The 24,650-nt window shown below is 44.9% G+C and overlaps 1 protein-coding gene across 1 annotated transcript in view; it reads right to left on the reverse strand.

Annotated features, from left to right (window-relative positions):
* Positions 1 to 24,650, reverse strand: part of Skap1 (src kinase associated phosphoprotein 1) — a 295,712-nt gene that overhangs the window by 227,433 nt on the left and 43,629 nt on the right. The window contains exon 3 of the mRNA XM_013354163.2: positions 7,692 to 7,717. Coding sequence (XP_013209617.1) covers positions 7,692 to 7,717 — 26 coding nt within the window. The remainder of the gene's footprint in view (positions 1 to 7,691; positions 7,718 to 24,650) is intronic.

The following is a 24,650-nucleotide window of genomic DNA, read 5'->3' on the forward strand; positions in this document are numbered from 1 at the left end:
ATCCTCAACACAACATACATGTACAGTCCTTAACACAACATACATGTACAATCCTCAACACAACATACATGTACAGTCCTTAACACAACATACATTTTACAATCCTTAACAACCCAAGCCTCTCACTGACATCAGGGTCAATTCAATGTTTAGCCCTTTGAACCGGAAGTTTCATATGGAACATCTCTCCGTATTTCCCTTTTTTTATTGCAGCAACATTAAAACAACCAAAACATATAAATCTCAAGGGTAAGATGCAGCATTTGGTTATCACGCAGCCAGGGCTTTCTGGTAAAGAAAAGGATAGGTACTCTATTGTCCTCTCCTTTAAGAGTGAATCCAAATGGGCTGTCAATCACTTGGACAGAAAAGCACCCATAGAAACCCATCTATTCGAGAGACTTTTAAAAATAATATAAGGCCTCAGTTCTACACAAAGAACCACAGGCAACTTAGGAGTGCTGAGGGCGGGAGAAAGAGTCTTCCCCAGGGGAAAGCACAACTGGTTATCTAACACCACAGTCGTTCCTGAAAACATACATACATATGGGTACCATCATACAGACTGGGAAGGTTATACTTAGGAACATATCTGTACATACATATACATGTATGCGCATAACAACGATTAATAAAAAAGGACATGAATTTGAAAAAGAGCACAGTGGGTATATGAGAGGGTTTGCAGGGAGGAAAAAGAAGGGAGAGGTGATGTGATTCTATTATGATATAATTTTGAAAATAAAAGTAAATGGAGGAAAATGTATTATTAATAATGATGATGACAATATGAAGTCTAACTAAGAAGGGAGCCTTGAATAGTGGCCTCTCTGGCCATTGCCCATTCTCTCTCCAGGAGTGTGTTCCACTGTACTTCAAAATAAACTCCACTTAGCTTCTACATTAGAAAATAATTAAATGTTTTTTAATGGACCAGGTCTAGGCATTTGTCACCAAACTTGATAATCTGAGTTTGATTCCTGAGACCCACACAGTGCAAGGAAAGAACTGATTCTCACGGGTTGTCCTTTGACCTCTCTCCATGGGCGTGCACAGAGGGGGAGGGGAGGGAGACAAATAAATGTGGGGTTTAAACTTCTAAGTTTATGAAGATTTGAGTGAGTGATTGATCGAGACATAACCCCATCATGCAGCCCAGGCTGGCTCACAACATGTGTTCCCCTGCCTCAGTCTTCCCTGCACCGGGACTGCGGTTGTGTGACGCTGCGTCTGTCTAATTTAGAGATGAATTACGATCAGTAGTAACCTTTTCAAGCTGGCAAGGGTGTATTACATTACGACCAGCTGACACGGGCAAAGAGGGTTCACAAGACTGGCCTCGGCAGACTCAGCAGGAACCGGAAGTTTGATTTTATGCATCATATAAATCGCCTTGCCCATAACACAGAGGTTCTCCTCTGTTAGTGACTCTTCAGCCACCCTGGTCGCGAGCCTCCTGATGGGTGGGCGTTCTGGGAACCAAAGTCCGGTTCTCTGCAAGGGGATCCAGTGCCCTTACCGGCCGAGCACTCAACATTACCTACTCCATAATACACATGTAGAAGGAACATAAAAATCTCGGAAAACATCGACTTCTAAAAGAAAAAAAGATGGGGGCTGGAGAGATGGCTCAGCAGGAGCGCCGGATGTTCTTCCAGAGGACCCGGGTAACTAGTTATATACAGGGATCTGATATCCTCTTCTGGCCTCTGTGGGCATCAGGCAAGTACTCTGTTATGTTCACATACAAAAGTATACCTTCCTTTAGAAAAAAAAATCGGCCTTTAATCCCAACACTTGGGAGGCAGAAGCAGGCGGATCTCTGTGAGTTCGAGACCAGCCTGGTCTATAAGAGCTAGTTCCAGGACAGGCTCCAAAGCCACAGAGAAACCCTGTCTCGAAAAACCAAAAAAGAAAAATAAGTAAATAAAAATTAAAAAAAAAATTGGATTCTCTTGGACAGTGAGTCAGTCACCAAACCATGAGGACACTAACTGCAAGGTGCATGGTCCCACTCAGAAACTGGCCCAGGAGATACAAAAGAGGGGAACATATTTAAAAAGGTTTTAAAAGCGATCAGTAACTTTAAAACCAGCTTGTGTGCACATCCACTTCCTGTAGACAAACGTGTAAAAAAAAAATGCAGCAAATATGGAAGGGATGGAAAGCCTGAAACAAGTCAAGGTAAAAACCTCCTGTCAAGACTGTTGATGCTAAAAGTTTGGGCCAAAGCCAAGGGCAGGAGCATTGTCCTGTGTCCAATTCCCTCATTCATCCCCTTGGAAAACACGCTGGATGAGTCCCCTTTAAGAAGTAGCATAGATTCGGACAGTCGACGTTTGTAACCAATGCCGATGTTTATAAAACAGCAGCATTCCAGGGAGAATGGTAGACACTCAACAATAAATTACAAATATTGTAAATTCAGACTTTTCTTACATTTGCAAACACATCATAAATTTAGACTGTGTTTCTTTGTATAAATCCTTCTTAGAGCTGTGCTAAAGCCTCTTGGCATGGAGGCAAAGAGCATTTTCATAAATAGGACTTAGGAAAATCAGTGCACACTCCATTAATTCAAAAACACTTCGCTCGGACTTCAAAGGTAATCCTGCCACCGCCCCCCTGCGCGTAAAGATGGTGTTCCCTCGCCGCTTTCATGTCTGCTGCTTGTAGTTGTCACAACTACATGTTTCCAGTACGAGGCGGTCAGGGATGGGAAGGGAAGCGGCACGCTCTCGTTCAACATGTTTCCGACGCTGTATGAGCAGCGAGCCCGCCCGCTGAACACTCCCTATCGCTTTACCAGGAAAAATCGCGCTGTCGCTGCCGATCAACATAGACCTCGCAGATGCATGCACGTGGCTTACTCGGTCCCAGGGTCGGGGTCAGGACAGGAGGTTTTTTTTGCCTCGGCTTCTTTCAGGTATCCCCCCCCCCCTTTCTGTATTAGCTGAATGCAAGACCTTGCGTTCCTTAGACAGGCCAAGTGGGCCTTATATGTGAGGAGTGCTTCTGCCCCCTGAGTGCTGGGATTCCAGTGATGAGCTCCCGTGCTGGACTTTCTCAATGTGGCTTTATGAAAACATTTTCTCTTTACACTTTGCAGTATTTGTTTTTGTCAACCTATATTTTTAAAATCAATTTACTTTGACTTGAATATGGGAGTCTCACTTCAAAATATGTTTTTTTAAAAAAAATTCATTAAGTAGACCTAGGTTCATATTATAAGGTACTAGAGAGGCTGGAGTGATGCTCAGTGTGGTTAAGGGTGCTCGCTGCTTCTTTCAGGGGACCTGAGTTCAATTCACAGCCATCAACTTGGGTGGCTCACAACCACCTATAACTCTAGCTATGGGGTATCTGATACCCACTGTGGCCTCCATGGACACTCACCCTTGTGTATGTATGCACAAACACCACACATGCAGAAGCATGCACACACATAAACAAACCTTTAAAATAAAATATACTAGACAATTTTCTCAGGGACCACAGTGCCAATATGGCAGGTCAAAGAATGTTCAAGGTGGTAAGCGGTTTCATAGTCCACTTTACCAACAGCCAAATATAAGTGAGTGACCACTGAATAAAATTATGACCTTGTTAGCCAGGCATGGTGGCATACACCTATAATCCCAGGATTTGGGAAGTGGAGGCAGGAGGATCATGAATTCAAGAGCGTACTCAACTACATGGTGAGTTCAAGGCCACCCTGGACTTTGAACAAAAGAAAAGAAACAAATAGCAAATACATAAAATATGACTTGTTATACATATTTATAATAGTCACACAAGGTTGCCTATATTTTTCATTTAAATATTGTGACACTTGTTTTAGACTATGAGTCCCTGGTGGGAAATTCAGCTAATGTTCAAAAAATATTTTTGTGCAGTAAGTTTTGATTTATTGAACTAAAACTGTCAATAATGAACCCATTTTATAAAAGGAGAACGTGAAACAAAATGAAGGAAATTGCCTTGTGCCACGACTTAAAGTGATCTTGCCATCAAATTCCAAGGGCAAAACAGATTGCTACTTGGACGGCCAATCAATGTCATCTTTCAGATTCTGATGTCCGCAACACAAACAGCTCCCCAGCATATACCTCACAGCTTTCCTTTGTAACTAAATGAAAATCTAAATAAAAGAATTGTTGTTGTTGCTGTTATCTGTTCGTTTATTTTTGCTGGATATGTAGTTCATGTGCCAGGCTCTGGATTCAGCCTGCAGCACCATGGACACAATAATAATGATGATGATGAAGAAGAAAAACAAGAAGGAAAAGGAAGAGGAGGACAGGAGGAGGAAGAAGACAAGAGCAGTTTTCAAAGTAAGCAAGACTTGTATTATTGAGGTTATCCCAAGTCCTAAAGCTAAGCCTTCTTATGTTGCTCAGTTATATTTAACCTCACTAAGAGAATGTTTGCAGCTGGTAAGAGAGCTGAGTTGAATCCACTGAACCCACAAGGTAGAAGGAGAGAACTACTTCCTGAAGGTCGTCCTCTGACCTCCAGTGCGGCACATGTGTGCACACACGCGCACACACACACACACACACACACACACACACACACACACACACACACCATACATAGATTAGATAGATGGATTGATTTTTGTTGTTGTTGTTGTTGTTAAGTACAAAAAAGGAACTGGCCAGGACTGGTGGTGCACACCTTTAATCCCAGCATTCAGGAGGCAAAGGCAGATGGAGCTCTGAGTTTGAAGCCAGTCTGGTCTTTGTATCCAAGTTCTAGGATAGCCAGTACTATTACACAGAGATACCCTATCTCAAGAAACAAACAAACATACAAAAATCAAACGAAAAAAAAAAGAGGAACTTTTCCATTATGTTTCCTCTAATAATTCTTAGGATTCTTTTCTCTGAGATGATGTTGAGTAAAACAGTTTTCTCCCAGGTCGAAACACTGCATCCTGCAGGGAAGCTCCTTAAGCAACTCAAAGCTGCTTCAGGAAGTCCCTGAAACTAACCAATTTCACTAGGCCCCTCCGTCCCTGTCTGAGGAAACAAGCCAAGCTGCAAATAAGACTCGCAGACAAGCCAGGATGTGAAGACTCAGCCTAGTCAAGCTGTCTGGAAGAGATTCAGACCAACTGAGGCACCTGGAAAGGGCACTCTTCCAGCCTCTTGAGCTGCCTGCAGGCTGTGCAGGGTGCTCAGGAGCCCAGCTTTTGTGAGCTGTCATCCATGCTTGGGTGACACAATTGTGTTTGAGTGATTTCTGTGCCTGTAAGTAACCCAATAAATCTCATTTTCACCAAGTTGGACTTTGGTGGTATCCATACTTTGTTCTAAAATGGGCTCCCTATCTGGGGTGAGTAGACAGGTGTGTGTATAGTGTTTCCCCCGGAGAAGTTTTGTCCCGCGCAGATGTATCATTGAAGAAGGTGACAGCGAACCAACGGTGTGAGGGTGAAAGTGTGTGGGGAGAATTAGCATTATTGTTATAAATTCAGTGCATTTCCTTTTGTTTGCTAGTCCAGTGTGCTTACACTCACTGATCTCCAGCAATCTTGCGACGAGACAGCAGCACACAGTGATGAAGATGATGGGCTCTGGGATAGATACGGGATCCCCTCAGAGAGTGATGGTGTGTTCTAAAACAGGTATCAATGACTACACAATTCAGTGAGTATACTAAAACCGCTGACCTGCACACTTTAAAAGGATACATTTTATCCAGTAAAGTTGGAGAATGATATCTCAGTAAAGTTGGAGGCCAGCCTGGTCTACATAGTGAGACCGTGTCTCAAAAAACAAAACCAAGCAAAGCTTCTGCCAGTTTCTTGTACACCCCTGTTCTCTTCATGCTGTCCAGATAGTACCTTGGGTAGACCAGTTGTTCCCAGCCATCACACCAGCTTCTGAAACACAGGAAGTTAAGGACTAATCCACCAATAAGTAGAGCTGCCCCTCTCTCAAACCACGTCTGTGGCAGAAGCAGGACTCCGGGCTCTCTGATTGGACGTTCCTCTGTGTACTTCCTAATGAGCAATAGTTTTGCTATATATTTTTCCCATCATTGTCCTTGTGTGTCAGATGTGACGGAAGTAACACCATCTAAGAATCTGAAAGCCATGCCCTGTGTTCAGTGCCCGAGCCTCTCCTATGCCGCGCTCCAAAACGTTTTCTCTTCTCAGCGTATTTCTAGTTTCTAGACTGTGTTTCTGACACTCGTTCTTCACTTCTCCTTAGGAAATTAATTCTGCTCCCAAGTTCTGTTGGTTTTTGACATTTGGCCACCATGCCCTGCTCCTTGTGGTTTTTGGTTAACATCTGTTAAGCCCTGACCTGTAGGGTACGTCTGCGAGTGTGTAGCTCACCCTTTACAAAGCTGGCGGCTACATTATTGCGCATTGTTCTCGATGGCTCCATCTTGGTTCTCGGTACAGTCATACCAAGTCACATGACTACACAGAAGACTGACTTTAACGTATAGGAATTTTTTAAAAATGGCCTTTAAAGCATATTTGATATTAAAACATGATTTTTATATTTATTAAATCTGGCTTCTTCTGGATACAGCCTATGCTGTGAGTTTCAGAACAGTCAGGGCCACAAAGAGAGACCCTGTCCCAAAAGAACAAAAAAATAAAGATTAAAAAAATAAAGTTTGCTTTTAAAGAAAGTCTTATGTATACCAAAAATATGTTATAATAAAATGTGAAGTAGGAAACTAAAATTTTAGTAAAAGTAATAGCATCTGGGACACTACGTTCCTGGAAGCACAGACTCAGGGAGATAGAGCACATAGTACGACTAAGACGGTAAGTGGTACTGGAAATGGACTGCTTTTTAAAAGGTCACGGTGCCAAACAATTCATAATTCACTCCATAAGTGTGATGAAAAACTCTGCAATTCTCCGAGAAAGCGAAAACCTCCATGTCTCCTAAGTTGAGATAAGGAACACTCAGGATGCTGCCGCTGCGTCCTCAGCCGGAACACAAAGAAGAGCGACTGGCGGCTGGCGCTGCACGCACCCGCTCCGAGTATCGGAAGTTTCGAAAACATCCCAACTTTGAACCTTTTACAAATGTGTTCTAATCTCATCCTTTATTTTTAATTTTGCACACAGCTGTCTGGCGGGCTTTGTAGAATCATGCCAGATGCTGGGTTCATCAAGAAAAGGCAGGGAAACAATGGTCGGAAAGCAATTAGAAGCGCCAAGGCTGCAACGAGGCTCATATTAAAATGCGAGAGCACTGTCCTGGTGGGAATTCCGGCACGGCTCCACTTCTGACATTTCTCTGCTGCCAGACAGTCTGTGTGGAAGGACACTGCGATGGAGGATAGCGCACTAGAATTTATTTCTGGGGCAAATGAAGAATTAGCCAAGTTGGACCCCACCCAAGGATTTTATTATGGTCTTGGCCACCACTCTATTTGAAGGCTGCAGAATCCTGTTGCCATCTAATGAGAGTCAAGGAATAAAGGCATATTGTTGCTCTGGTTCAGTAAAATAATTCAGCAGCCATTCAAGGCATGGTGCCTCTTGTTGCTGAAGCAGCAGCTCGCTGGGGGCCCAGTGGGGTGAGGGTTAATTAAGCACGCCACTGGCTTTGCTCAGAGACGGCCAGTGCCGCCCTGTGGAGATATTTAGAAGACACAATGAGATCACCTACACATTCTTAATATAAAACGATGTATGGACAAGGATTACTCACCTTGGGGCTGAAAATCCCAGCAGTACCTGAAATAAAAGAAGAAAGAATGGAGATCAGTCAAACTTGAACATTTCAATTGCGGTTCATACACCAGGCCGGTAGACCTTGACCAAAAAAGCAGAACAGCTGATCATCAGACAGAGCTTGGCTTTGTTTAAGAAAAGCAAGTCTTGCCCTTGGTGTTTTTAAGAATCTTAATGTCTTAAAAGCTGCATCAATGTGCTGCAACAACTAAGCAAAGTGCCTTTTAAAACTGGGGATAGAAGCTGGAGAGATGGCTCAGTGGTTAAGAGCATTGCCTGCTCTTCCAAAGGTCCTGAGTTCAATTCCCGGCAACCACATGGTGGCTCACAACCATCTGTAAAGAGGTCTGGTGCCCTCTTCTGGCCTTCAGGCATACACACAGACAGAATATTGTATACATAATAAATAAATATTTAAAAAAAAAATAAAACTGGGGATAGAAGCCGGAGAGATGGATCAGTGGTTAAGAACACTGGCTGCTCTTCCAGAGGACCTGGGTTCAGTTCCCAGCACCCATGTGGCGGCTCACATCTGTCTGTAACTCCAGTTCCAGGGCTTCTGACACCCTCATCCAGGCATACATACAGGCAAAACACCAATGAACATAAAATAAAAATAAATTAAATTTAAAAAAATATCTGGGCCTAACTAAAAAGGAAGCCCATGGTGTCTCACGGTTTGAGCCAGATGATTCTTTATTGAGACACCTGCCCTGTGAACTACAGTACCATTAGCGCCACTGGGCTGGGCAGTAAACACCAGGGATGTTCCTATTGGTAGACTAACGCAAACGCCAGTACCAAGAACACAGCCTCATCTGCGCTCACGGCTAACGTGGACAGGTGAGGCCTGGACGGGCGAAGCAGAGTTGTCTCACACTGAAGTAGCTGAGTCAAGAAATGATTGCAGCCCATGAAATCCGTGGTAACTTCTCCTTCCCTGTCGCTTTGTGAAATGATTGGCAGAACTGACACCCCTTGGGGTCTTAAGCACCGAAGAGCCATGATAGAGAAGATGGCTTGTCGATCACGTCTGTGGAACCTGACTCACCCCCACCCGAGACAGAAACAATGTCACTTACGGTGGTTACCCACAAAAACCTATTTAGTGCCTTCCCAGGAAGCTTACATTATTCTGTATTGATTTTCCTCTAGGGTATGGCCACTTTCTTCCTCTCGGCTTGGCCCTTCCCATCAGCGTGCGCGCTCTCATAGAATGAGGCACATCCTCCCCTCACCGTTTCAGTCTCTCCGTCTCCTGTTCCATCTTCTTCACGGCAGAGCGCGATATTCCTCGCGTCCTCGTCTCTTCCCCTGTATTCACCACCCGCTTCACGGCGGCGACCGCACCTTAATTCCCTGAACAGACTAAAGCCTTCCACACCACTAAGCAGGATGGATACTTTTCTGTTCTCCTCTTAGCCTCTTGGGAATTTGTATCTGAGGCTTTCTAGGAGGAAAATTACATGTTTTTAATTGAATTCTTAATCAAACCAAGAGGGTCCATAACCACAGAAGGTTCAGGGAAAGGCCATACTGGGTGGCAATGCTGTCTTCCAGGGTCGATATGACTAAAATTAGGTTTGGCTACATTAGGGAGGATGATCATCCTAATGCCTAGACTTTTTCTCTACCACTCCCCAGAACGGTGGAAAACGGAGCAGTGGGAGGTCAGTGGGGAGGAAGTCGCCATAAAACAGAGGTGGCTTGAGGGAAGCTATCAGAGAAGAAGAAATCGGAGCAGAAAGCCAGGGTTTGCTTTCACCAGACACACCCTGCTCTGACATTTGGTGAAAGGAAATACAAAGTAACAGTTTAGAGAGAAGGCAGAGGAAGGAAAAGGAGCCAGGTGAAGGAGGAAGTGGGAGCCGGAAGGTTTCCACGTCCAGAAGAAGGGATGTCCACACGCGTGTAAGGGCACATGTGCACTAGAACTGGCAGACAGTTAATTCAGCTGCGTGTAAGTGTGAAGTGGGCCAGTCTCCGCCCAGCACGGGACAGCTGACCACTGCCCCCAAATGCCTTCCTGTGAAATACAGTTGGATTACTTTCTCTTCTCATCTCTGTGACAGAGCACATAACAAGAAGCAACAAGGAAGGAGCCGGTTCTGTTCGCTTATGGTTTGAAGGACTACAGTCCATCTCGGCGAGGGAGGACACAGAACCAAGCAGCAAGTGGGAACAAAGGTTGGCTGGCGGCACGGAGACTGCAGCTGGAAAGTGGAGAGCTTGCCAGGATACAGCCAGGGCTGGAATCTTCCAGGGATGCCTCCCTAGTGCCTTACTTCTACGAGCCAGGCCTCTTAAAGGTTCTTGTCATCTCCCAACAGTGCTAAAGCGCACGGGCCTGCGGAGGACATTCCATATTCATAACAAAGCAGGCAACGGAGCAGATCGTTGAACACATGAACAATATTCCAACTTCTGCTCCTTCCCATCTTCTCTTGATGCATTGCTCTAACACCCAAATCTTATCTTTACTCATCCTCTAATTAAACATAAGAAAAAAAGAGGGGCTGGAGACGGCTGGGCAGTTAAAACACTACCTGTTCTTCCAGAGGACCTTGGTTTGATTCCCAGCACTCACATGGTGGCTCATAACCATCCACCATTTCAATTCCTAGGGACCTGGCCTCTTGGGTATCAGGTATACATGTGGTACACAGATACACATACAGGCAAAATACCCACACACATAAAATAAAATGAACAAACAAGGGTGCAAACACACAGAGAGAGAGACACCCACACAGACTTCTTTTTACAAAAAGTTAATGACAACAATGACAAGAGCTTTACTAACCAATATTACTCTTATTTGCTGGTTCAGGGGTAGGTGGGGAAATCAAGCCAGGGAGTAACAGTATTTTAAAAGGCTAACTCTGAGTAAATTGTTAAATAGGGCTCTGTGTGTGTGTGTGTGTGCGTGCGTGCGTGTGTGCATGTGGTGTGTGCGTGTGTGTGTGTGTGCGTGCGTGTGTGTATGTGTGTGTGTGTGTGTGTGTGTGTGTGTGTGCGTGCGTGTGTGCATGTGTGTGTGTGTGTGTGTGTGTGCCCCTCCTTCTTCCACTACCCCCACTCCAACATTTATTTTAAGTTCTCTTCTCTATCAAGTCCAGGTTTCTTGGTTTCTCTTATTAGTCAAGAAGACAGGGCATGTTATAAGTTCACATAAACGTAAGATTATGCTTCTGGGGTGGCTCACACCTTTAATCCCAGCCACTTGGGAGGCAGAGGCAGGAGGATCTCTGTGAGTTCAAAGCCAGCCTGGTCTACAGAGTGAGTTCCAAGACAGCCAGGGAAACACAGAGAAACCCTATCTTGAAAATAAATAAATATAAAATAAAGTGCCTCTTAAAATTAAAAAGAGTATGCTTTTGCCAATAGCAACTATAACATAAGATGGTCAGAACAGAGAAACACTCCATTTAACAGCAACAAATGAGGAAGCTGTCTTACATAATCGGTACCGTGTAGTGGAATCAACATTATTTTGATAATACTGTGATTGAACATCTTTGTTAAACTTCCAGTGATATGTGTAAGTTTAGCAAGGTAATGTTACATCTATCTATAACATCAGTTCTCAGGGAGAGCAAGGAAGGAGGCTCAGCTTCATAGCGAGACCCTGCCTTAAACAACAACAACAAGAAGAAGGGCTAGAGAGATGACTCAGTAGTTAAGAGCACTGGCTGCTCTTCCAGAGGACCCTAGTTCAATTCCCAGCACCCACTTAATGGCTCATGACTGTCTATAACCCCCATCCCAGGGGAACAGTGCCCTCTGCTGGCCTCTGTAGGCACTAGACATGCCCATAGTGCACAGACAGGCATGCAGGCAAAATACTCATGCACATAAGCTAGTAAAATAATACTTTAAAATTTTAAACATGAGTAACAACAAAAACAAAAATATGAATAGATTCCAAGGATCTAATTAATGTTTAGTGTCGTTAACAAAACTACATTAGATACCTGAAAATGGTAAAGAGTAGATTTGACACATTCTCACAATGAAAACAGCTTCAGGCGGGAGGTGGTGGGTGTGCTAATTAAAACGCAAGCATCTCACAACGCATATGTGGATATCAAATCATCGACTTGCATATTTTAAATAATGTTGATTATTAAATTTTGAAAATCTGGTGAACCTTCCGTGTTGAACTTGGTGGGAGTGAGCGTTACTTCCTTTCTTTCCCATCGAATCTTTTCTTCCTTGCGTCCTTCTCTAAGTGTTACTACAATTGTCTAAAGAAGTTTGCTTTAAAAAACGGGAGCAAACACAGCACAGACACACTTACTTCCCACAGAGGACATTTTGTTTCGGTTTGGTTTTGAGACTAGTCTCACATAGCCCAGGCTAGCCTCAGACTCCCGGTGTAGCCAAAAATGACCTTCAGTTACTGATCCCCCTGCAGCCGTTTCCCGTGTGTTGAGATTACAGGTATGTACTACTACACCCAGTTTTATGCTGCACTAGGGAATCCAACCAGCCTTGATCGTGCTAAAGGGGCACTCTACCAACTGAACTCTATCTCCAGCCCTAGAGGATGCTTCTAAAAGGAAACTATAAAGTATCGGCACTAACTGTAATAAATATCAGCAATATCAACCTTTCAGAAGGGGCCCCAGCTTATTCTCTGCTGGACATTTGAGGTCTTCATCTTGTCCGGTTACACAAATCCTGTGGCTGGAGAGTTCTGTGCTCTTCAGGAAGTTTTTAGTTAAACCCCTGCCAACCCCTTCCAATTCTTATACTTTGCTTTAAAGACAATCCTCTTTAAACCAGACACCTCAACAAATCAGGAGCTAAATGTTTAAAGGCAAGATACAAAAACTGCAAAAGAAATATACAGAAGGAACACATTATGAATGCACACACAGAGTTATAGCGCTCACACACAGAGCTAGGTCTAGTCCAAAAGCCCCTGAGAGTTCCCTATCGGGCCTGTGCTGACAGATAACACACACTTCTTTAATCTCCTCTTTGAACCTTCAGCTCCTATAGGAAAGGGAAGCTATCACTCCTCTGCAACAGCCACGCTCAGCCTCACCAGGTCCACGCAAATGGAACTCGGGACTGAAAAGGAGATATGACAGCGTGAGGAGAGAGAAGACGCTGTGCCATATGGATGGTGATTATTTTCACATTTAGTCCAAACAAGCCTGTCTTCGTGCTTAGCTGGCCTGCAGAACAGTCTTTTCATTTTGCATGCAAAAACTAAAATGCATTCATGGTTTGGGGCTGGAGAGGCGGCTCAGCTGTTGAGAGCACTGGCTGATCTTCTAAAAGACCCAGGTTTGATTCCCAGCACCCACAAGGTATATCACAATAATCTGTAACTCCTGTCTCGGGGGATTAAACATCCTTTGTCCTTTGCTGGCACTAGGTACGCAAGTAGTACACAGACCTATATGCAAGCAACTCACTCATATGCATATAAAGAAAATAAATTTAAAATGCATGCACAGTAAAGTTTGCTATTCGGGATTTTTTTCAATTAAAGATATTGGCAACCGAGCTTTGGTCTGAGGACAGGTACAACAAATGAATAATAGTGTTCGTGGCGTTGAAGGAAGCCAGAACCCCAGCAGTAACCACAGTGGTAGCAATGGTGATAAAGAAAACAGCGCTAAGATCTGTCCGCTGGATAATTGGGACCTTTCCAAGCACTTCCACAAACTTTTCAGCATGCGTCTTTCATTATTAAACACATTTTAAAAACTAAAAACAAGGAAACCAAAAGATGAAATAACTAGTCTGTGGTATTAATGAGGCAGACAGTTTGCAAGCCTAAGAACTGGCGCTCTCGCCCCCACCTCTGTGTGTGTGTGTGTAGCCCAGGCTGACCCACAGTTCACTATGTAGCCCAGGCTAGCCTTGAATTTACAGAGTGCTCTTGCCTATTGCGGGATTACAGGTGTGCGCTGGCACATCCAGCACAGTAATTGGCTTCTATGCAAACATTTTAATAAGGAACTGTAAACATGTTCTTCTAAATTGCCAGCTTAATTCACAGGATGCATTACTAGATTTCTGCCGAAAATGGAGCAATTGACTCTAAGCCATTAGTTTGGGTCAGGGAGAAGCGGTCAGATTCTTGACCACAAAGTCAAGCAATACGCGTTGTTGTGGGGGAAAAGCCACTGAGAGCTCTCATCTCTTGACCAGGTAATTAGACAGATCCTGGCGCAGGAGGTAGACAAATAATTGTAAGTACCCTAATATTGTTGGAACTACCTCTGAAGGAAAAATAATTCCATTTTCTAGTTATAATAAAATAATGCACAAACTCAGTGCTTAATGCATGCTAAGCATTAAGCTTTGAATACATTTCACATATTTTATTTAATCTGTATAGCAACCTTGGGAAGTCGGTATATTATTAACTCCTTATTTAAAACTATCCCTCCCTCCTACCCCTCCCCACCTAACCCCCCGAATGTGTGAGTGCAGGTATGTGGAGGTCAGAGGAAGACTTTCTGCACTTACCGTCCACCTTTGTGTTAAGGAAGGTCACTTGTTTTCCTCATTCTGTTGCAGACTCCAGACTAGCTGGTCCTTAAGCTTCCAGAAAATTCCTTCTCCATGGCCCATCTCCTTGTAGGAGTACTGGGACTACAGAGGCATACACCGTATCCAGCCTTTGACCTGGGTTCCACAGAGCAAGCACTGTGCCCACTGAGCTACCCGCCCCCACCCCAACTGTCTCCATTTTACAGATGGAGAAAGCAAGACTCAAGTAAATCAAACACTTCACTGCAATGTCCCGGTTCAAGCTCTTAAATTCCACATCAGCTGCTTTCTTAGTGGCTACAATAGAAAAGCGAATCCAGCCCTTAAGGGAAGTTACAACTCATTGTTCAGACAGCCCCTTAGTGTTCCAGGACGGTGAGCTCACAGAGTCCACAGCTGGTCTGCAGAGACCTCTAAACTCCATAAAACTGAGGGAAGGCAGTCTGTAGGTTCTCTATTTCCTTGGTAAAAACTCCTTAGACTTCAGCTATGACAGCAATGCCTTCATCTCCTGCCAACTGTCAAAAGGGTAAGAAGACAGAGGAGATGCCCGGCATGTAAAATCATCGCCGTGTAAGCCTGGAACCCCCTGGATAAAGAAGTGCACATCTGTAACCTGGCACGCCTACAGGGAGATGGGAGTTGAAGACAAGAGAATTGCCAGTGGGCTAGCCTTGGCTATGCAGCACAGTGAGAGAAACAATAAGAGTCCCTGTCTCAAAAAAAAAGGCAGACGGTAACTGACTCCAGAAAGTTGCCTGCTCACCTTTATACATCCACTGTGGCAAGCCCCCTGTCTACACACACACACACACACACACACACACACACACACACACACACGTGTGCGCGCACACCAAAAGAAGAAAACCTAATAAATTTTTTAAATGATGAGCTTCATGGGGTTAGACACAAACAAGACTACACTGACATTATAAAACTAGCAACCCAGAAAGGTCAACATCTGGGATGTTACGAATTTAGAACATCTAGATGATTGGGTTTTTTGCAACTGAAGCATTAAAAAATGTTATTTTACCTGGGACTTAATATAAGGCATAGCATGCCTTCCCTGCCCTGATAAACCATCTGCTTACTCCAATATTTCTTAATGACTGAGGGATGCTCAAATTCAAATTTCCTTTTCATAAGAAAGCACGGGTCCTTTCTGAATGCGTAGGCTGTTTGTGATGCTCACTGTCTAGGGTTGCTCCTCGGCCCCTTTTGAGCATCTCTTTCATACGATGACACCCATCCACACAGATCACAAGGACTACCACTGACCGAAGTGCTGTTCTGGTATCGGGGATGGACTCTCAGAATCCAAGTGCACACCTAGGTGAGCTGTGCTTCAATGGCAAGTTGATAAAACTAACAAAGCCCCTTGCAATGACCTTGAACATTGAATGACGGATAAGACTGATTCCACGCCCAAGAAAATGACTTGGTTGAGCAGCAGTTAACCCTGGGCATCCACTTATTTCCTTAAGCTCTTCCTCGTTTGAATTCTCTTTCTGCTGCCAGTGTCCCAGAACCACTGCAGAAAGAATGATGGAGAGGCAGAGGGTAGTGTGGCCATTGACACCCAAGAGCAGAGATGGAAAAATGGCACCATCTGGTGGAAGTATCCGGTGGAGTCATCAGAAGCCTGGGACCCAGGGGTCCTGACACCAGCCTTAGACAAACACAAAGGCCTGGGATGGAGAGATGATGTGCTGTCTGGTCCCACCTCAGTGCCACCGAAGGTACAAGACTTTGTGTCTACCTGGGAGGAACTTGGAATCTTGTCCAAAAGATAAGCTGAAGTTACATATGGAGAGGTGCCAACTTTAAATAGTAACAAATCTGTGGTAACAAGAGGCAATATATATGCATCTATTTCCAGCAACAGAAGGCCCTGTCGTAAGGCGGTCCTGGGTTCTTTGGGGAAGTGTAATATTTCTGTATCCTGAATCTATATAGCTTTAAATCTATATAGCTTTAAACGTTCACCCCAGACAACAACACAATGTTCCCTGGTTCACAGAAGATCATGGTCACAAGTGACATTATCTGATACTGACAATATAGCTCACCATGGACCTCCCAATTTTTAAGCCCATCCCTAGATAATAAGAAAGAAATCAAATAACACCCCATTTCCCGCTGGAGTCATCTCCATGCCATCACCATCATGGTCAATCCAAAACCTGCTCTGGGGGCTGGCAAGATGGCTCAGTGGGTAAAGGCACTTGGGGGACAAGTTTAATGGCCTGAGTTCTGTCCCTGGGACCCATGTAACGGTAGAAGGAGAGAATTGCTCCTGTAGAGTTGTCCTCTGACCTCCCCATGTGTACTATAGCAAACATGTCCCCTCACATCACATGTACGTACACACACACACACACACACACACACACACGCAAGCATGCACGCATGCACGTGCACATGCACGCACATGCAAATTCAATAATGGTAATCCAGTCTGGATAGGAGTAGTAAGAAACCAAGTGCTCTTCTTGATGAGTCAATGACTCTGCTCTCTGATATAAAATGGAAAACCCACGCTCTAGTTCTTTCCCTACCTCCTAGCATGGGACTAGTTCTCTCCAAGGAGATCTCACTCATTTGCCCTCACAGTCCCCATCCCTGCTCCCCTCCACCCCCCATGTAAGACACATGAGCTATAACTCACACTGTTATAGAAAACTGCTAACTGGATACAATGTGGCAAAATTAAAGTCCACAACATCAGGTTGCGATTTAGGTTCCCTGCCGCACCCCCCAAACTGAAAGATTCACTTGACTTTCACGGTGAGATTTTGTCCACTGAGGTCAAATCTGGCAGAGACACACAACATGCTTGGGGGGCAGAGGAGCGTGATACCGTTAAGCTACTCGAGAAGGAGTTGAAAAGGCAGGAGATTGACTAATGAGTGGGAGACAGGCCATGGGTAGATGGCCCAGAAAAATCAGATACACCTCTGGTTCTACACCTGGGTGCTGGAGACAACACGGATGCTCACACGGATGCTCACACGGGATGCTCACATGGATGCTCACATGGGTAGTACTCTGGCTGATTATCATATTTTAAACTTTGTCTCTATGATTTTTGTCATTGTTGACGGATGGAGACTTGATTTTATTTCTGGAACCAGATAAAATCATATCGACCACCAGGACACCTTGCTGTGAACGACTGCCACCTGTAGGACCTTGTGACTGGATCCTAACACTCACCAGATTTTACAGCCATGAGGACCTTTCCGATCATTTAACTTAGCCTTCACCTTACAGATGGAAAAGTTATCCGACTGCACCTCAGGAACTGACTTTTTACCTTCCTGCTTAAGGAGCTTCCCTGCAGGATGCAATGTTTTTTTTTAATCTCATGGAGGTCAGAGGAGGTGGGTCCCCTGGAGTCGGAACTAGAGGTGGTTGTGAACCAACTGATGTGGGTGCTGGGAATCGAACCCTGGACCTTTAGAAGAGCAGTGCATGCTCTTAACCACTGAGCCATCCCAGCCCCCACCACAGGAATTTACAAGTCTACACGGTGTAGCCACCTTAGCTTATCTTGTGCAGAATCGGGCACAGGTTTAAAAATGGGCTGTTCGTTTGAAAATGAAGTGGTTGCTATAAAAAAAAATCACTTCGAAATCTTCGTGGTCAAACACTACATACTAGCATACATTCGGTATTTTCCTTGTTATGAACACGGCCATATCATTCACCTGGTGGCAACTGTTTCACACACAAAACATTTCAACTTCAGCCTTTTGGAACTCATCCAGGCAATCCACGCGTGTATTTCACTCCACTCTATCCCAGGAATGAAAGTGGAGTTCATTCTCTCCATAACCATGAGGTTAATAAATGCCTGCTATTTGCCATGAGGAATTAAGGACACAAAAAACTCAAACCTGAACCAGTTCATCTAAAACAGTCAAATTGTGTGGAAGTTGTGTGATTGATCCAGAACACCAAAATGATAAAAACTGAAAGCCAGAAGTGCGCGGGCCTGGATAAGGCCAGTACCTGTCATTTTGCTGCAGATAAAGAATACTGAGGTCGCAGAGAGGGCGGGCCCAGGCAGGCTGGTCAGCAGAGCGGATGGCAGAGACCAGCTTCACACCCTATAGCCGGTATGATTAAAGAGGGGGCAGAGCAGGATACTGGATGAGCTCCAACCCAAAGCCTGTTGTCCTCTGGTGGGAGCTGGCACAATGAGGTGAAGGTGAAAGGACTAGAGGTAGGCACTGAGGGAGATGGAGGCAGTTGCCGACCTGGGGCCTGTGAACTGATAGCCAAGCATTGCTAAAGTGCTCATCTGTGATTGGAGACTGTGACTTACTGTGGTAGGGATTCATTACATCATTGTTCTCTGGCCCCCGTTAGCTGCCCAAGTGCAGAAGCAGAGAAGTTGGACAGCTGATCCTATCAAGGTTCAGACCTTTCTAGGCTTGTGAGGCAGAAGGACAAGAGTGAATGAGAAGACTGGAGAGATGAACCCTGGAGCGCGGGCTGCCCAGGGAAGAAACCAACAGCCCGAGACTTGACAGTGTCCATCCACTCTTGCTCAATGCTTTAATATTAGTGAAAATGTTCAGAAGCAAGAGAGACTATCAGTCAACTCTTTTCTAGGACTTCATTCCAGAAGTCCCCAAATCTCTCCATCCACCCAACTAGAACTAAGAATCCTTTTCTACCTCTTTCTCTATTGGTTTGTGTATCCATCAGCCACCCAACCTACTTCCTTGTCATCCTTTTAACCTATCTCTGCAGCCCCTGAATCCATGCATCCGAGTCCTCAGAATGCACCACCAAGTCCAGTATAGCCAGATGGTCTACTGGTCCATCTGCCCTCATCCCTCTGACTCTGTATCTCCAATGCTGATAGAAAGGTTACTGTAGCAGCTGTGAAGAGCCACGGCTCTCCAGAAGGGTCTGTAGGGGAGTCCTGGCTCTATCTTTTAATAGTGAGACCTGAGAGACAGACTCCATTTCCTCGCCTTTAAGACAGATATAAGCTAATCATCCCTGTTTCGTATAATTCTTGAGAACTAACAGAGGCAGTCCTCATATAGAACATCACACCTGGCACCTGGCGGGCTTCTAATCAGCATCAGCTGTTCATGTCATTAACACTGGCATGATTCTAATGACCTCAAAGGCTCTTGCTTCAAATCCTTCAACGCCTCGTCCCAGCTCTCGGGGAGCAAAGTCTCCCACTCCCGTTTGCGCTGTTGCATGTTGCTGCCGTCACGCCTTTCCCTTTGTGCCTCCTTCCTCTGCAAACACTTGCTGGAGCTCTGCGGCCGAGCCCAGGCTCCTGTGTTAGCACACCTGCGCACTCCATCCCACTGCATTGTAATCTCACATGTCCTCGAGCTGCAGGAGGAAGGGGCACAGAACGTGTGTTCAATAAATGCTTGCTAAGTCAGACGCACTGAGAGCTCTCTGGGCTCCAAGCAGCTGTACAGGACATCTCAGGGAGAGAGGACAGCACCAGAGAGGCAGTGCATCACAAGCCACGTACAGAGTAGGCAAGAGCATAGATTTACACCAAATAAGATAATGTTTTTTCCTTAAGCTACTCACACAAGGCAGGGTGGGGGAAGGAAAAGCGTATGGTAGGAGGAAGCTAAAGTTAAGACTGTTCTGCTAAATTAAAATCTTCGTCCGGTGGCTAGGTATAATGACACACACTTGCAATGCCAGCACTAAAGTCAGAGGGTTTACAAGTTCAAAACCAGCTTGGGTTCTTTGATTTGAAGACTCTGCCTCATAAATAAAAAAATAAATCCTCGATGCAAGCAAAGAGGGTTTTTTGTTTGTTTGTTTGCCAAAGTTTGGTTTCAAAGACTAAGCACAAGATGACCAGCAAAAGCATGCTTCAAAAGACACTGACGAATACACATCGAAGTAGCAAGTATCTGATATATAAATACTATCACTTTGGTTCCTCACTAAAAGCCTTCATGAAGAAAATGATTTAATACAAACGCTAAGGCTACTGACACAGATTAATTAGAAAATAACAACAGACTTATAATTAAAGACATAATATTATTTCCCTCCCTCCCATTTCACGAAAATCTGAATAAGCAAGCAAGTGCAGTCCCTGAGAAGCAAGCTTTTGTCAGTCACCAAAGAGCTGCTGAGATCCTCGTTAAAACTCCCATTCCTCTGGACACTGGTCAAGAAGAGAGATGTCCATACAAAAATTCAGAAATCGTTTTAAAATGATTTCTCACAGTTCACCTCCATTCACCCCAGCCTGCTTCCTGATTTATCTCCAGTCTCTTTCTTCCTTCCTTACGTGGTTCCGCGCTGCTCATCACTCTTCCCCATTGATTTCTTTGGACAGAGCTATAGCAGTAGGCGCTAGACCCTTGCGTCAAGTCTCAATTCTCTAAATCATAAAGAGTGGGACAGACTTTGATCCAAAGACTAATGAGCACAACTAGGTTTGTGGCTGTATCAATGCAGGCCCGAAGCCCCTGGTGGTTCGACCACAATCAACCAGTCAATCTCTGGTCTTCCAGATCTGCCCTACCTTTGTGGGATTCGCTGCTATCAAAAATGTCGTGAGACATTGCCAGAAGACTCTGAACATAAAGGCAGTGTGTAAACACTCACTCAGGCTGGCATGCTGTCAGTGGCCAACTGGTACAATCTTCCCCGCAACCATCCCCAGGCACACGAGAGTTCTTTCTCACCAACAGTCTCTGCTGTTTGATGGACCCCTCTCCACTCCTTCCCTTTTATTGCTAAAAGTCAGTTGGGGACTTGGGGATGGTTTAGTGAGTAAAATATTTGTTTTGCTGTGCAAACATGAGGATCAGAGTTCATGCTCCAGACCCCCACATAAAACCAGATGCAGTTTGCACGTCTGTAATCCCAGCATGTCCATGGGGAGATGGGAAGTGGGGACAGGAGGATCCCCAGAAGCTCATGAATCGGCCGGTTTGGTACGTACTGTGGCAAACAAGAGACTGTTTTAAACACGGTAGAATATGGGGGTCTAGACCCAAGGTAGATTCAGCTTAGCCTGTTCTGGTTGCCCTCTGACCTACAAACAAGCGTGTGCACACATGGACACGCATACACACGCGCACGCATGCACATGTGCTCTGTCAATTACTGGCCTACTAAGAAAATTTCATCTATTTATTTCATTTTTTATCTTTTTTGTGTTTTTGAGACAGAGTCTCACTATGTATTCCTGGCTGTCCTGGAACTAACTCTGTAGACCAGGCCAGCCTCAAACTCACAGAGATTCACCTACCTCTGCCTTCTGAGTGCTGGGATTAAAAGCGTGCACCGCCACCGCCTGATTGCTAAGGAAATTTTAAACAGGTCATCCTAGTTCAGAAATAAGCTATATTTCAAAAGTTCATTTCCAGGTGTTTGGACTTTGCTTCGTGAAACAAAATAATGGATGGGAGTAAGGTGTCAGGGCTAGAGTCAAAGATCTAGTCAGTTCTCTTAAGAGATTTGAAGCACGGTAAACAATCCTCAACCTACAAGTCAATCACATTTCAAAAGCTGACGTGTACAGTCAGCCGTCTGGAACGTATCTGCCTACAGACACAAAGGTCACCAGATGCTGTCCATTACAAACGAAATGCTACATATTACATATGCTGTGTTGTACATACCCCATTAAAGCCCGAGGGCAACAAAAACGGTAGCAAAGGAGATTTTTCTCATTTTTTCTGAACATAGAACTCAGAGAAACCTTCAACATCCTTCTCTTTCCATCTCCTGCCTCTCAGCAGCCTCAACCCTGACACCAAAGACCCAGACGCAGTCCAAAGCTCTAATAACCTTCCCCGGCATACTCTTCCCTGCACCCTGCTTTACCCCCAGGCTCTCCATGATTGGATTCCACCTGTTTTCTTTGCCACGTTTCCCATGATGCTTTGGTTCTCAGCCACGCCTCACCTCCATCTCCTCGTCTAGGAAGATGTTATTACTGTGTGCCATGGGTCTCACCAAACCCCCACACCTTCACCTTGGCCAGCCTGTGATGCCAACTCCCTGCTGACAGCTCTCTCCAGCCCTCAAGCTGGAAGCGAGCTCCTACTGAGTGTTTCCCGAACTACCTGCCTGTTTCCTTTCTAAAGCCTTCGCCTTGGTGCATCCTGAATTTGAGTTACCCGTGCATGCTCTTTTGCCTTTCCCATCGGACTGTAAGTCTCTTGGAACGAACTGTTGAGTACCTATTACTAACTGGTATCATGTTAGATATGTTCATGCGTGTAACAATGACCCTACAAATGAGAGTCTTATAGATGCATTTGGTTTCTCTTGCCCCAAAGGCCTGTGTTGTGTTCTCCACAAAATCACTTTGTATATAGCATATGCTCAGCAAACTTTTGTTGAGCCTTTGGATGAATAAACTGGTATTGTTTATGATGTTGACACCGCACACAAGCAATATGTGAACTTGAGCAATTTGTGCTTTTCAGAAGTGGCTGAACAGTGCCAACTCATTGTTCTTGTTATGAAGTAACCGAGTCTCAACAAAGGCGGGACACGACCTGGATGAAAGTCCCCATCCCAGAATCTCGTGCTGTGCAACCCTGGACACACGAGTTACTTCTCTGAACTTCAGACTCTGACAGTGCCCACCTCACGCGCCTGTTGTAGAGATTAGATAGTAAGTTAACTGGTGGAAGGTTAGACCCAGGCTTAGTGCCTGGTAGTGAGCTGTGACTATCCCTGCTGGGCACTGTGGCTATTCCCCTTCTGGGCAGGTTGTGACAGCCTCTGACATCGTCACTCTTCTTCCTCGTGCTGAGCCTCAGCGTATCTAGCTCACACAGCATAGCGCTCATAAGTGTGAGCCATTGAAGTTTCTCTTTTCTTTGTTCTTTTAGAATTTGGGAACATATGTTGTAGCACAATTTAAAGAAAGTACTGGAGAGATGGTGCAGGGATCGAAAGCACGAACTCTCCTTGAACCGGACTTGAGCTTGGGTCCCAGGCCCCATGTCAGGGAGTTCGCAGCCGCCTGTAACTCCAGATCCAGGACAGCTGACATCTCTGGCCTCTGTGGGCACCTGCATTCATGTGCACACACCCACATAGAAGTACACATAAATATACAGAATTATAAGTACATTTTTAAAAATCTTTTTTTTTTAAAAAAAGAAATGTAAGACAAAATATAGGGAAATTTCACAAATCTTCAAGTGTTTCATTTCCCAGGCTGCAGCTCATATTTCTTCCTGTGCTTTTTTTAAATTAATTTACTTATTCTTTGATAATTACATACATATATACAATACGTTCTGGCCAGACTCAGCCCCTTCTTCCCCTCCAATCCCCACCAATACTTGTTCCCAATAAGTTCCCTTCCCATATTACGTCTCTTTTGGTTTGTGAGCCACAAGGTTTAGTCAGGGCCTCCTGAGAAGGGGTGAACACGGAAACAACATGGCAGCATGAAGTGTAAACAGCTCACCAGTGGCTATGTCACTGTCAACTGCCGATAGTTCCTTGAGAAGGGACCCGGCCAATAGGGTTCCGTGAGTGTCCCAATAGTGTCTTCATCATCCACAACTAAAAGATGATGAGGCCAGTCTTGTACAGGACCCATACAGGCAACCACAGCTACTGTGAGCCCATGAATATAATGGCCATGTAATGCCTGTGGTGGTTTGAATATGAAAGCCCCCACAGGCTTTCATATATTTGAATGCTTGGTCATCGGGGAGCGGTACCATTAGAGAGAGATTGTGTGGCCTTGTTGGAGGAGGTGTGGCCTTGTTGGAGGAAGCGTGTCACTGGGAGTGTGATTTGGGGTTTCCTAAGCTCAAGTCAGATCCAGGATCTTTCTGTTCCTGCTGCCTGTGGATCCGGATGTAGAACTCTCAGCTCCTTCTCCAGCACCATGTCTACCTGATGGTGCCATGTCCCACCACGATGACAATGGACTAAACCTCTGAGCTGAAAGCAGGCCCCGGATGAATGCTTCCCTGTGTAAGAGTTGCTGTGGTCATGGTGTCTCTTTGCAGTCCTGGAACATCGACTAAGGCACCGCCCAAAGACAGGATTTCATAGCCTCCTCCCATCCCCCAGCTCCCACACTTTTCCACACCCTCTTCCTCAGTGTCCCCTCATTCTTGGAAGTGGTGCCATGGGTGCCATTGTGGGGTGGGCATTCAACAGTCACTTATTCTCAGTGCCCTGCTGGCCGTAGGATCTGCTCACTTCAGAGAGAATGAAAAAGTTAGAAGAAAACCATTGGGCAGGAATGAAAACTGAGTTTCCTAACTTTCTAGGTGAATTTTTATTTATTTATTTATTTATTTATTTATTTATTTTTTATTTTTTTTTTTTTTTGGTTTTTCGAGACAGGGTTTCTCTGTGGTTTTGGAGCCTCTCCTGGAACTAGCTCTTGTAGACCAGGCTGGTCTCGAACTCA

This window comes from Microtus ochrogaster, unplaced genomic scaffold (genome assembly GCF_000317375.1).
Source record: "Microtus ochrogaster isolate Prairie Vole_2 unplaced genomic scaffold, MicOch1.0 UNK31, whole genome shotgun sequence".
Lineage (NCBI taxonomy): Eukaryota > Metazoa > Chordata > Mammalia > Rodentia > Cricetidae > Microtus > Microtus ochrogaster.